This window comes from Miniopterus natalensis, chromosome 1 (genome assembly GCF_054644295.1).
Source record: "Miniopterus natalensis isolate mMinNat1 chromosome 1, mMinNat1.hap1, whole genome shotgun sequence".
NCBI lineage: Eukaryota > Metazoa > Chordata > Mammalia > Chiroptera > Miniopteridae > Miniopterus > Miniopterus natalensis.
In genome coordinates this window covers 131,032,440-131,046,994 of record NC_142081.1, presented here as the reverse complement: position 1 = coordinate 131,046,994, position 14,555 = coordinate 131,032,440, and the positions used below count along the sequence as shown (strand labels likewise).

The 14,555-nt window shown below is 36.0% G+C and overlaps 1 protein-coding gene across 8 annotated transcripts in view; it reads left to right on the top strand.

The window, feature by feature from the left end:
- TASOR2 (transcription activation suppressor family member 2) overlaps positions 1 to 14,555 on the top strand; it is a 75,328-nt gene that overhangs the window by 15,411 nt on the left and 45,362 nt on the right. For 7 of the 8 annotated variants that reach the window (XM_016219750.2, XM_016219748.2, XM_016219749.2 and 4 more), the window contains 3 exons: positions 3,907 to 4,052; positions 4,321 to 4,416; positions 5,411 to 5,483. In XM_016219750.2, the coding sequence (XP_016075236.2) occupies positions 3,907 to 4,052; positions 4,321 to 4,416; positions 5,411 to 5,483 (315 nt within the window). The remainder of the gene's footprint in view (positions 1 to 3,906; positions 4,053 to 4,320; positions 4,417 to 5,410; positions 5,484 to 14,555) is intronic. The other variant, XM_016219753.2, reaches the window with a different exon arrangement.

Sequence of the window (14,555 nt, the reverse complement as noted above, 5' to 3'; positions counted from 1 at the left end):
GTATATGCAAATTTACTTTATTTAGTAGATGCAATGTGTTTCCCTGTTGATGATAATTTAGGTAATCTTCAGTGTTTTTGCTATTATGGATTCTGGTGCATGGAACACCCTTGTACATATATCCTATTCACTTATGCTGGTATTTCTAATAGATTCCCAGCAATGGAGTGGTTATTCAATATGCACATTTAAGTTTTTGTTAGGTCCTGCCAAATTGTACTCTAAAAAAAGTATTTATTGCCCTGGCTGGTTTGGCTCAGTGGGTAGAGCGTTGGCTCAGGGACTGAAGGCTCCCGGGTTCGATTCCAGCCAAGGGCATGTTACCTCGGTTGCAGGCTCAATCCCAGCTCTGGTCAGGGCTTGTGCGGAACGCAACCAGTCGATGTGTCTCTCTCACATTGATGTTTCTCCCCCCCCACCCCCGAAAAGTAATGGGGAAAATATCCTCAGGTGAGGATTAAATAAAATAAAAAGTTGTATTTATCTTAAACTGGCAATTCTTTAGTATATTAAAAGTCAAGGTAATATATTTTAGGATTAGGTGATTAAGGGGTGGGCTGTTCCTTCCACAACTATCAAATGGCCTGCTTAGACTAGATAAATTATATAGGCATAGATAGTGTTAGCAGGTGTTATTTGCAATCTGTCTATAGGGAACACTAATAAGGGCCATTAATGGCAGATGTTTTTGGGTTTGAGTGTTTCTCTTGTTGATGAGTGCTGTTGTTTAATGCACAAACAGGAGATGTGGTAATGAAAGTTCTGCGGAGATATAGAAGTGGCTGGTTTTTGTCAGAATTTTGTGACACCCGAGTTGACATTAGTTCATCTCATTGTTTTATTTCAGACCAGATGCTTATAGAATGAAAAAGATACCTGTGCCATAACATCAGAAATTGATTTATCATTTTCTGATCCCTTTTATTAGAAGGTAAAAAGAGAAAAGCATCCAAAACCAGACACTCGCTGTCTCTGATGGATTTTGAGAAAGAGGAGATTAACGCAGGGTACTTTGAACAGAATCCACCTTGTATCAAGCTTGACTTAACTTTTTAGATTGAATCCACAAATAGCAGAGAAATGGGTCCAAAGACAGGTGCTACAGGAAAGCATATTAACTCAATTTCCAGAGCCATTGTAATTGAAGTTAAATTTTCTCCATGTGCTCTCTATTGGCCACATAAGCCCTAAGGGACACTTTTTCTACTTTACAGGCAGGTATAGTTCTCAGGTTACCTTTTTAGAGATAGTCTTAGGTTTCTTTGTACAATAGTCCCCTCTTTGAACTAAATTATTCTTTTTTGTAAAAAAAGTGTTTTATTGATTTCAGAGAAAGGAAGGGAGAGGGAGAGAGAAATAAAAATATCAATGATGAGAGAATCATTGACTGGCTGCTTCCTGCACACCCCCTACTGGGGATCAAGCCGGAAACCCAGGCATGTGCCCTGACTGGGAATCCAACCGAGATCTCCTGGTTCATGGGTTGGTGCTCAACCACTGGGCCACACTGGCCAGGCTCCTAATATTCTTATAACCTTGAATTTATAAAAAAAGCATGTGTATTGCTCAGCAAAAATTAGGTCATTTATTGCTTGTATTCTTTTACATACTAGTTAGACTCTTAAATGAAAGTACATTGTGTAAAGAGAGACAATGTCAAATAATTTCTCAGTAAAATTTTCATCTATCTCCTTATTAATAGAGCAGGAATCTAGTGTTTTCTTGAGAGTATAATTGAAGTAATTTATTATGAAGTCATAAAAGATTCAAGATTACTGTGGTTTTTCAACACCTTTGACATGCTTTTCTTTCTAACTGTAAAGGAATTACTTTTGTAAATATATTGCTATTTGGAGGATGCTGACTTAAAGGGGAAGCATTTTTAACCATAAAGAAATAGTTTTAGAAGGAAAAATATATAAGCACAGAGTAATCTAGTTCCTACTTGTTTTTCCTTGTTTATTTTTTCTTTCCCTATTTTTGGTATTTTTTAATTTTCTGTTTTTGTCTTTATTTACCTTCTTTTCTTGTTTACTTTAAATCATCATCTTTATTAATAGCTTTATTGGGAACAGTATTCTATACACTGGTGTAAAGTGTTCTCTTACCACATGTATTTAGGAAACCCTGTGTTAGATAGATTTTTTTTTTTAGATTGCACTACTTTTCCAGTTTTCCATTTATTGTGTATTGACACTCAAAAATAGGGATATATGTAGTATTCAGTACTTCTGAAACTTAAAACCTGTGCCTACGTATTAACATCTTGTGGAATTTAGAAAAGTTGATAATCATAGTAGGTTCATTTCCAAAGCTGCAATAACTTTTGTTTCTGTCACTGTAAGCAACATACTTCTCAAATATTGAGCCTCAAAGTACACTTACATTTTTTTATATTATTATATTGCCTTTTAAAAAATATTAAATACAGGTTTCCAAAATTAAAATTTTTAAAGGAATCCTGATTTGTATTTGCGCTTTTGTAAGATGAATTTGCAAATGCATAGACCACCTAGTTTGTTTTAAGTAATATAGCTATAGAAAGCCATAATTTTAATTATTATAATGGGTGTTTTGCTATTTTAATCTGTGTAGAATATCTTTATTTTGTATAGCACAGGAATACTGATATTAAAGGAGAAAGTGACACTGAGAAAAAGTAAAGCAGAATTGATGTGGATCAGATGTACTACTTCAGAATGTTCTTAAGGGTTTCATACTCTTTTCTTTCCTTCCTTGCTATTTATAATCTTTCATATTGATACTAAGAAGTATTGAAGTGTTAGGACAGTTTAATCCAAATTAATTTCACTGAAATGTTTTCATTTTTGTGGTAGTCTAGTTTCTTTTTTTCTTACCTGTTCACAAGTTAATTTTAAATAATATGCTTTTTTATTTAACTTTTGAACTTTAATTTGCAGAGTTCTGGTAAAAGTAGGGAGCCACATTAATGTACCTATTTGTACTATATAACTAAAGCTTATAGTACTATATAAGTTATTCCATTCTTTTATTTATAAGTTATCAGTTTGTACACTTTTCCCTGACCTTGTTAAAGAAAGTAGAGAGGATACAAATAGAAGGGAGTAAACAAATCAAATGATTTAATGTTACGAGAAGTCATTAGGCTCAGTTCTTGCTAAAGTAAAGACTTGTAAAAAATCAAAAGGCACAAAGCCTCACATCAAGAGAATTACTGGATTGAGTCAGCAGTTCTCAGGAAACATACCTCTCATGGGAAGGGCATATCAAAATATGTGGGCTAGCACATGGTTATGGTTTGAAAAAAGCACTTTAAAAAACTAATAAAGGTTTATTTTTGTAAAATGAAAAAAGTGATTTTATAATATAAACCATAAGAAGTTCAATAGACATATCTAAGCTAGTGAGGTAATGTCAAAGATACAATGATTTCTAATGTGTTTGCTGAGTGTGCAGTAGTAGGCTCCTTAAAAAACCCCAACAGATTTACTTGGGGATTTGATGAGAAGATGGTAAGGGTAAATTTATCAGAATATGGCATAGGTTTAAAAAATAGTAAAGATGTGAAACATTGATCTGAGTAGTTGGCTGATTATTACCAACTTGACAGTACATTCGCATCTACTTTACTAGCTGCGATTATAGCACCCAGCTTAAACCACAGCCATAAGAGATCTGGCATGGGGTGCATTTTACTCTTGTATTGAAAATCACCCCAAATTGTAATTCATTTAGATTATTTTCTTCACATGAGAGGTCCTTTAAGTGAAGATAGTACAGATATGATAGCCAAAAGACATTGTAAAAGTCTTAGTTATACAGGAAGGAAATAGATGAAGTATTCAGTGATATTTAGTGTACCACTTTTAACTCCATCCTTTGGTTATCTTAAACAGTTGCATTATTTTTGTTTGTGTTTTACAGTTTTTGAGACAGTGTCCTTGAGTTCAGACTCTCTGTTCCAGAGGGCAGTTTCAATTCTTCATACTTCTTACTTGGATTCTGCATCTGAGCATGGTTTTCAGTACAGTCAAGTGACTTTGGTGAAAAATCACATTTTCTTAAATGAGGTGAGGTACTTGGTACACACTGTGTCTGTGTGTTAGTTTTATTTTAGCTTTAAAGAACATCGTTTGGGGTATATAAGCCTAGTTCTTTTCAGATTAGATAAAAGATCCTTGGAAACAGTCACTTGGAAGGTAATAATATATTCTAGAGAATAGAAAAATAATAAATTTTATTAGTCTTTCAAAAGGAGCAGTTCACATGCTGCATTTTTAAAAATTAGCAAGGCAAAATAACATGTTTATATCATTTGGTTGTTCTCTCTCTATACAGTACAAAACTTTTTACCAAGAAAAAAAAGCAAGTAATTATACTCAGGAAGAACTTCAAGAAACTTACGGGTTTCTTCTGTTTGAAACTGAAATTCAGGTAAGGGACTTAGGTTGTATAAAATTAATTTTGTGAATAATGTACAAAATTAATGATTTATCATTAAACTTAAATATTGGTAAGTATTGTAAGATTACCAGTTCATCAGGTTTTTTTGTTACTTAGTTTGGTAGCAATGTAAATGACAGTGAAAGCTGGTTATGAAAGAGATTTAATTTCCAAACTTTTTATCGTTTCATTTTAGGGTATATCTTAAATACATTTGTAAGCTCATGGTGAGATTTGGATTAATACAGGTTTCTTGGGTGTCAGTAATACCTTTTAATGGAATGAATGGATATTTCTTCATTCTGTATCACTCTTTACATAAATACTTTCTATTCTTTGTGGAGGTTTTTCAAGTTTAAATGATATAGTTTTGGGGATAAGATGAACACTTTCAGCATTCTGGCTACTCAGAATTATTTCATTCCCGTCTTTGAAGATTGAACATCCATATTGTTGCTTGTACCTGACTTGTGGGAGAAGAAAACTGTGTGCAGGGTATGTCCCAAAGATGTGTTTGGTACCTAAATACAATTGTAACATAATTCAAAGGTAACATTTTGGTTGGGTTAATGATTTTTAAAGAACAAGGGTAGATTTGCTTTAAAAATGTTTAGTATATAATATAAAGATATTATAATAATACCAGAATAGTTATTTACTTAATCACCTACTTCCAAATAAGATGCTATGGAGTAAGACAATTCCAAAGCTATATTTGAAAAAGAAGTCTTGAAAAGAGGACTTATCTATGATCTTGTTTAATTTGGTTTTGCTGGTGACATTTTTGTTAACAGAAATGGTAACTTTCATGAAAAACTTTGAACTATTAACCAAACACAGTTGCCTTACATAACCTTGCTTTGTGCCATAAATATGTACAGTGTAAAGATTTTTATGTTTATTTGAAAGCCTGTAGATTACAGTGTTATTTCATTACCTCACCCAAGACTAATATGATAAGGAAAGTACTATCTTTTGTTTAAAGGCAAAGTTGGTATGTCAGCGTGGACTCTGTATTGGCAGCAGTGCTATTTCCACTCTGGGTGACCCAGCAAAAGGTAAGAAAAAAGAATCTCTTTTACAAAATGAAGTAGGGTGTAATTTCATAAGATACTCATATTAAATGCTAGGTTCATTAACGATAAATAATAATCTTTAGAATCAGAACTTTATCATATAAATGAGTTTTGAGCCTAAGATGTAAGGTTTTCCAATAGAAGTTATGTGATCAGAACTTGAAGTTGATTGGACTAAGAAAAGATAACGAAGGTATCTTTTAGTGCCAAGAGGTTAATACAGTCATCCAGGATTAGTGAGGCTCTCTTCTATACTATCATAATGGCAATAGGAATAGAGAATAGATAGAACTGACCAAACTTGGCAACTATGGAATGTGAGGAGTAAGAGAAAGGAAATAAAGATGAGGATTTAAACTTACACTACAGTGATATTACTGATAGGAGACACAGAAAGAGGAGATTGGTAGGGAAGCTGATAAAACAGAAAGGTAATCTTACGGTGAAGAATGTGGATTAGCTTCAGTTTTCTCACTGGTAAAATAGATAAAACTATCTTCTAGATTTGTTTGAGGATACATGAGGCTCTGTAAAGTGCTGACCACAGCACAAACCTAGTAAACTCAGTAAATGGACACTACTACTTTCATGACTTAAATTTGAGAAATAATGAGATCTTCATAAGTGTTTCTGGAAGATATCCTAGTGGTGGTAAAAATAATTGGAAAAAGAATTAGGAATGGAGATTGGGGGTCAAGGTGATGGTGGTTGGTGTTAGTTGAAGCCAAACATACTGTTAGTTGCATGGGATAGTATAGAAGGAAGAGATGGCAAAGAACAGAACTTTTGGATCATTTATGGGACCAAGGGTGGGGGGGGGAATGTGTAGAAGGAGGAGTCAAGAGCAGTCCAATGGATTAAGAATGAGGAAGTAATTTTACAGAAAATGAGTATATTTAGCTCTGTCAGGTGCTATAGAATTTGGAGATCAAGACTAAAAGATTTGAGCTTCGTGGCTAGATTCCTGCTGAACTTTTTTTTTTTTTTTGAATACCCCTTTTGAAGTAAAATTCATATACCAGACAGCTCACCCATTTAAAATGTACAATTCCATGTTTTTTAGTGTATTCACAGGATTGTGCAGCCAGCAGCACAATTTTATACTATTTTTATTACCCTAAAAAGAAATCCTGTTCCCATTAACTACCTTTAGTCCAGGCAGTCACTAATCTATTTCTTGCCTAATGGATTTGCCTAGTGTCCTTGGGGTTCATCCATGTTGTACATGTACCAGTACTTCATTCCCTTTTTGGCTGAATAATATTCTATTGTATAGTTATACCTTTTTTTTTTTTTTTAAATCCATCAGTTGATGGATATTTAGTTGTTTCCACCTTTTGACTATTATAAAAAGTTCTGCTGTGTACATTCGTGACAAGTTTTGTACAGATATGTATTTTTATTTCTCTCAGGTATATACCTAGGAGTATAATTACTGGGTCATATGATAACTGTGTAAAACAAAATTTTTTTAAACTTACATTCAGCTCTTCTAAAAGACATGAAAGGGGATAAATTCATAACTCAATAACTCTTTAAATAAAACGTTTTTCTTCTTGCCTGTTCTTTTTCATGCACCCTGCTCCTTCTTTCCTTTATGAAAAATGCTAACATAGAAAAGAAGAGAACATGATATAATATACCCATCACGTAGGTTTAACAGGTGTTTTGCATCATTCCGTTCATTTGTTGGGGAGGGATTTTTTTTTTTGGTGGAAGAATTTGAAAGTATATTACAGGTGAACACCTCAGCTTACATCTCTAAAAAATAAGGCCATTTTTCTGCAATCTCATGTTTTTATTGATGATGTTTGAGAGGCTGGCTTCATGGGGTGGTGGAGTAGAAACTGTATTGTTCCTAACAAATACACATTCTTCTTAAACACATATACTGGGGTTGGTAATATAATTGGCACTACTGCCTGTGTATATTTTATAGTTTTGGGCTCAAGTAGAAATGGGTGGTCCTGTGTGTAATAGTAATACTTTATATTAGTGTAGTGTTTTATAATTTTAAAAGTCTATTGCTCTTTCTGAATCTTCTTGAGAATCCTGTGGTTTATGTTATCAGTGTGGCAAGCCCACCCTCCCTGCTTCGGTGACATACTCCTTAGTCACATGGTGGTTGTTAGTAAAGGGGAAACTTGGAGCTGGAACCTAAACTTCTGATCACCAGTTCATTTTCCTTCCCATTAGGTCAAAGTGTTCTCACCATTCTTTTACATTTCAAAAGATAGATCTCCATTCAGGAATATCTCTGAAATCTGTCCTTTCCTTCTCTTTCTCATTGTTGCTGCCTTGTGGGGACCCTCCTCTCTTGTCTCAACTCCTACATTTGCTTTCTAGTTGATCTTAGATCTAGTCTCTCCCCTCTTTAGACTAATATTTATTTGATCAGTCTCTATTGCCTTCAGAATAAAGTCTAAGCTAATAACAAGTCCTACAAAAATCTTTACTGTTTTGTACAGTTTCAAGGTTTCTTTTCAACCTCAACTTTCACCACTTTCTCTCCTGCTTTCAACACTGGCCTACTGTTCTAAACAATTTATGATTTTTTATGCTTTCATACTTTTGTTCACTCTGTTCTCTACTTAGAATTGTGTTCCTCTGTCTAAAGAACTCCTTTCCCAGGCAAATAGAATTAATTATTTCTAATTCTGTGTGTCCTCAAATGTAACCTATGTCTAATAAATATTAAGAACCTACTACATTTTTGGCTGTGATATGGCTACAATGGTGAACAAAACTAACATTACCCCTGTTTTACTGGAATTTGTAGTGTAGCAGAATAAGCTGCTTGAAGACAAGGACCTTGTTTTATTTCCCTTTGTGTCACAGCTGCCTAGCACAGACCTACCGTTATTAGTAAACCTTGGTACACTTTATTAAGTAAGAGTATAATAGTCCCCCCTTATCTGCAGTTTTACTTTTCTGTGGCTTCATTTACCTGCTGTCAACCAATGTCTGAAAATATTAAATGGGAAATTCTAGAAATAAGCAATTCATAAGTTTTATATTGTACCGTTCTGAGCAGTATGATGAAATCTTGTGCTATCCCACCCAGGACGTGAATCGTCACTTTGTCCAACATCTCCGTACTGTAGATGCTACCCACCCATTAGTCACTTTGTAGCCCCTAATCAGATCAACTATCGCAGTATCATAATGCTTGTGTTCAAATAACCCTTATTTGACTTCATAATGGCCCCAAAAACGTAACAGTAGTGATACCAGCAATTCGGATATGCCAAAAAGAAGCCCTAAAATGCTTCCTTTAAGTGAGAAGATGAAGTTCTTGATTTAATAAAGAAAGAAAAAAATTGTATACTGAGGTTACTAAGATCTATGATAACAAATATTCTATGAAATTGTGAAGAGGGAAAAAACAATTTGTGCTAGTTTTGCTGTCACACCTCACATTGCAAAAGTTACAGCCAGTGTGTAAGTGCTTACTTAAGATGAAAAAAGGATTAAATCTGTAGGTGGGAGACGTGAACAGAAAACATGTTCCAATTGGCAACGGTGTGTCGTGCCAGAAGCATTTAGTGTATATAAACAACTTCAGCAAGGAACCCCCCCGAAATGAGTGGCACTAACCCTTTACTGCAAGTAAGGGATGGTTACACTGATTGAGGGTGAGTGCAGTACAGACATACCTTGGAGATATTAAGGTTCAAATCCAGAGAGAATCTCAATAAAGCCAGTCACAATTATTTTGTTTCCCAGTACATATAAAAGATATGTTGTAGTCTATTAAATTTGCATTAGATCTAAAAAACAATGCGCATACCTTAATCAAAAAATACTTTATTGCTAAAAAATACTAACCATCATCTGAGCCTTCAGCAAGTTGTAATCTTTTTGCTGGAGGGTCTTATCTCGATGTTGATGGCTTCTGACTGAGCAGGGTGGTACTGAAGGTTGGGGTGGCTGTGGCAATTTCTCAAAATAAGACAAAAATAAAGTTTGCCACATAGATTGACTTTTCCTTTCACAAACAATTTCTCTGTAGCATGTAATGCTGTTTGATGGCATATTACCCACTGTAGAACTTCTTTCAAAATTTAAATCAGTCCTCTCAGTCCTTGCTACTGCTTTATCAACAGTCTTCACAGCATCGTCACCAGGAGTGGATTCCATCTCAAGAAATCATTCTCTTTGCTCATACATAAGAAGCAACTCCTTGTCTGTTAAAGTTTTATATGATATTGCAGCAATTCAATCTTATCTTCAGACTCTGTTTCTAATTCTAGTTCTCTTGCTTTTTCACCACATTTGCAGTTCCTTCCTCCATTGAAGTCTTTTTTTAAAAAATACATCTTTATTGATTTCAGATCGAGAAAGGGAGAGGGAGAGAGAGAGTTGAAACATCAATGATGAGAGAGTCATCATTGATTAGCTGCCTCCTGCACGCCCGCTACTGGGGATTGAACTCAAAGCCTGGGCATATGCCCTGAACAGGAATTGAACCATGATCTCCTGGATCCTAGGTCAATGCTTAGCCACTGAGCCACACCTGGCTGGGTTCTAATGAAGTCTTGAATTCCTCAAAGTCATTCATGAGGATTGCAATAAAATTCTTCCAGCCCTGCCGGGCATGGCTCAGCGGTTGAGCGTCGACCTGGGATCCAGGCGATTGGGGTTCGATTCCCGATCAGGGCACATGCCCGGTTGCGGGCTTGATCAGTGACTCTCTCACCATTGATGTTTCTCTCTCTCTCTCTCTCCCTCTCCTTTCCTCTCTGAAATCAATAAAGATATATTAAAAAAAAAAAAAAAATTTCTTCCAAACTCCAGATAATGTTCATATTTTGACTTACTGCCGCGCATCATGAATGTTCTTAATGACATCTAGAATGGTGAATCCCTTCCAGTGGTTTTTAATTTACTTTGCTTAGATCCATCAAAAGAAATCACTATTATGGCAACTTATAGCCTTACAAAATGCATTTCTTTTTTACCCCCTCTTTGCAAAAAGTTCTGTTGGACAACTCTGCTCCCTTACATCACTTACAAAGCTATGAAATATGTATTTTTAAAATTTTTAAATTTATTTTTATTGTTGAAAGTGTTACAAATGTCCCCTTTTTCCCTAATTGATTCCCCCCACCTTATACCCCTCCCCCCAAGGCTGTCACCCCACTGTTGTCTGTGTCCATGGGTTATGCATATAGATTCTTATGTTAATCTCACCCACCCACCCCTGCCTTCTGAGATTAATCAGTCTGTTCCATGCATCTATGTCTCTGGATCTATTTTGTTCATCGGTTTATTTTGTTCATTAGATTGCACATATAAGTAAGATCATGGGATACTTGTCTTTCTCTGGCTGGTTTATTTCACTTAGCATAATACCCTCCAGGTCCCACCATACTGTCTCAAACGATAAGGGATCCTTCATTTTTACTGCTGCGTAGTATTCCATGGTATAAATGTCCAGGCAGATGCTTGATATTATTTCAGTCTTCTTGAACTTACAGACTTCTGTGTCCTAACATGTGGTCTATCTTTGAGAATGTCCCATGTGCATTTGAGAATGCCTGTTCTGCAGCTTTGGAGTGGAATGTTCTGTAAATGTCAATTAAATCCATGTGATCTAGTGTGCCATTTAGAGTCACTGTTTCCTTGTTGAATTTTTGCCTGGAACATCTATCCAGTAAAGTCAGTGGGGTGTTAAAGTCCCCTACTATGACTATTGCTCTCCATATCTCCTTTAAAGTCCTCCAGAAATTTGTTTGTTTTTTCCTGCCTGTGTGAGTCTTGTTCTCTTAAGGTGAATCTTATATATTTGGGTCTTGTTTTCTTACTCATTCAGCTACCCTATGCCTTTTGATTGGAGCATTTAATCCATTTATATTTAAGGTTGTTATTGATAGGTACTTATTATCATTTCATTTCTTTATGCCTATGTTTCCTATTCTCTCTATTTCAACTTCTTATTATAGCAGTCCCTTTAACATTTCTTGCAGTGGTGGCGATAAACTCCTTTAGCCTTTTTTTTTGTCTGGAAAGCTCTTTATTTCACTATTTTGAATGATAGCCTTGCTGGCTAGAGTAGAGTAGTCTTGGTTTCAGATCCTTGTTTTGTATTACCTTGAATACTTCATGCCATTCTCTTCTGGCCTGTAGAGTTTCTGATGAGAAATCATCTGATAGCCTCATGGGAGCTTCTTTGTAGGTAACAGATTGCTTTTTCTCTTGCTGCCTTTAAGATTCTCAATGTATCTTAAATTTTTGTCACTTTAATTGTGATGTTCCTGGGTGTGGGCCTCTTTGGGTTCTTCTTGCTTGGGACTCTGTGCCTCCTGAACTTGTGTGACTTTTTCCTTGACCAGGTTAGGGAAGTTTTCTGCCATTATTTCTTAAAACAGGCTCTCTATTCCTTGCTTACTTTCTACATCTTCTTGTACTCCTATGATGTGAATATTGTTACATTTCATATTGCCCCACAGTCCCCTTAAACTGTCCTTCTGTTTTTTCCTTTTGGTTCTCTGATTGAGTGATTATTTTCTACCCTGTCTTCTCATTGTCTGATCTGATCCTCAGCTTCCCCTAATCTGCTGTCTATTCCTTCCAATGTTGTTTTAATTTCTATTATGTCATTCTTAATTTCCTTCATAGTTTCCATTTCTTTTTTCACGCTGTTTAGCTTCCTTACAATCAGTATTCTGAACTCTATATCTGCTAGATTGCTTATCTTCATTTCATTTAGCTCATCTTCTGGAGAATTCTTTTATTCTTTCATTTGGGGCTTATTTTTTTGTCTCCCAATTTTGGCTGCCTGTTTGGATTTGTTTCTATGTTTTAGGTTGATCTGCTAGGATTCCCAGTCTTGTGGATGGTCTCCAGTGCAAGCCAATGTCAGAAGCCGTTTGTGACTGACCTTTAGTACCCTGTTTAAAGTTTTGTGCACTCCACAGCTTGTGGTTTCCTTTGCTGGCGCTGAGTGTGTTTGGACAGGATTGAGATGCACACCACGGTCTGCTTTTCCAAACCCTGGGTCCAGAAGCAAATCACACACAGACTCAAAGCACCCACAGGCTGCCATTCAGTCTCTTAATGAGCCTCGGGCTGCAGAAACTCCACAGGGTGGGGCAAAAGGTTTTCCAGCAGGGTGGGGCAGCACTCACGCCTCCGCACTTCCTACCAGTCTCTACGCAGTCTCCACTTTTCATCCTTGGTTATGAGGGTGCTCTCCAGCTAGTCTTCAGATGTAGTTGATTATTCAAGGTGATTTTTCTCTATTTTAGTTGTAATTCCAGTTTGGTCCGGGGAGAGTGCCAGTGTAGCTTCCACTCAATCCACTGCCATCTTGGAATCTCCTGAAATGTATTTCTTAAATAGGAAGTCTTGGAATTTGAAATTATTCCTTGATCCATGGACTGCAGAATGGATGGTGTGTTAGGAAGCATGAAACCAACATCAATCTCATTGCATATCTCCATCAGAGCTTTTGGGTGACCAGATGCATTGTCATTGAGCAGTGATATTTTGAAAGGAATCTTTTCTTCTGAGCATTATATCTCAGTAGTGGTCTTAAAATATTCAGTTCAACATGTGCTGTTTTCCAGGCTTTGTTGTTCCATTTATAGAGCACAGGCAGAGTAGATTTAGTGTAATTATTAAGGGCCCTATGATTTTCAGAGTGATAAATGAGCATTGGCTTCAACTTAAAGTCAACAGCTGCATTAGCCCCCAACAAGACTGTCAACCTATCTGTTGAAGCTTTGAAACCAGACATTGACTTCTGCTCTCTTGCTATGAACATCCTATATGGCATCTTCTTCTAATAGAAGGCTCTTTTGTCTACATTGAAAATCTGTTGTTTAGTGTAGCCACCTTCGTTGTCTTTGTTAGGTCTTCTGGACAGCTTGCTGCAGCTTCTTCATCAGTGCTTCCTGTTTCACCTTGTTCCACTTTATGTTACAGAGACGGCTTCTTTCCTTAAACCTCACGAACCAACCTCTGCTGGCTTTAGACTTTTCTTCTGCAGCCTCCTCACCACTCTCAACCTTCATAGAACTGAAGAGAGTTAGGATCTGGCTCTTTATGCTTTGGCTTAAGGGAGTCTTGTGGCTGATTTGAGCTTCTACCCAAACCACTAAAACTTTCTCCGTATCAGCAATAAGGTTAATTTGCTTTCTTATCTTTCATGTTGACTGGAATATAATTTTTAATTTTCTTCAAGAACTTAACTGTTGCATCCACAACTTGGCTAATTGAAGTAAGAGGCCTAACTTTTGGCCTGTCTTTGCTTTTGACATGCCTCCTCACTAGATTTAATCATTTTAGCTTTTGATTTAAAGTGAGAAATGTGGGACCCTTCCTTTTACTTGATAACTTAGAGGTCACTGTAGGGTTATTAATTGGTCTAATTTCAATATAGCTATCTCAGGGAACCCAGAGGCCTGAGGGTAGGGGAGAGAAATGGGAACGGCTGGTTGGTGGAGCAATCAGAACATACATTTATTGATTAAGTTCACTGTGTTACATAGGCATGGTTTGTGGCACCCTAAAACAATTATAATAGTAACATCAAATATCACTGGTCACAGATAAACATAACAAATATAAAGTTTGAAATACAGTGTGGGCAAAAGTAGGTTTACAGTTGTTTGTATGAACATCCTAGTAATATAATAATAAATTAAACTCTGTGTACATTCACATACTCACAACTATTAATCTCCCTTTGCCCCACCCTGTTTGAATTAACCAAAGTGTGACACAGAGACCCAAAGAGAGCAAATGCTGTTGGGAAAGTGGCACCAAAAGATTTTGTTCAATGGAGAATTGCCACAAACCTTCAATTTTTAAAAACTACGATGTCTGTGAAGCACAATAAAGCACTGAGCAGTAAAGCAAGGTGTGCCTTTACAATTGAGATACTTTGAGAGAGGAGAGAACACATTTACATAACTTTTATTATGATATATTGTTATAATTGTTCTGTTGTATTTTCAGTTGTTGTTAATCTCTTATTGTGCCCAGTTTGTAAATGAAACTTTATCATAGGTGTGTATGTACAGGAAAAAAACAGTATATTTAGGGTAC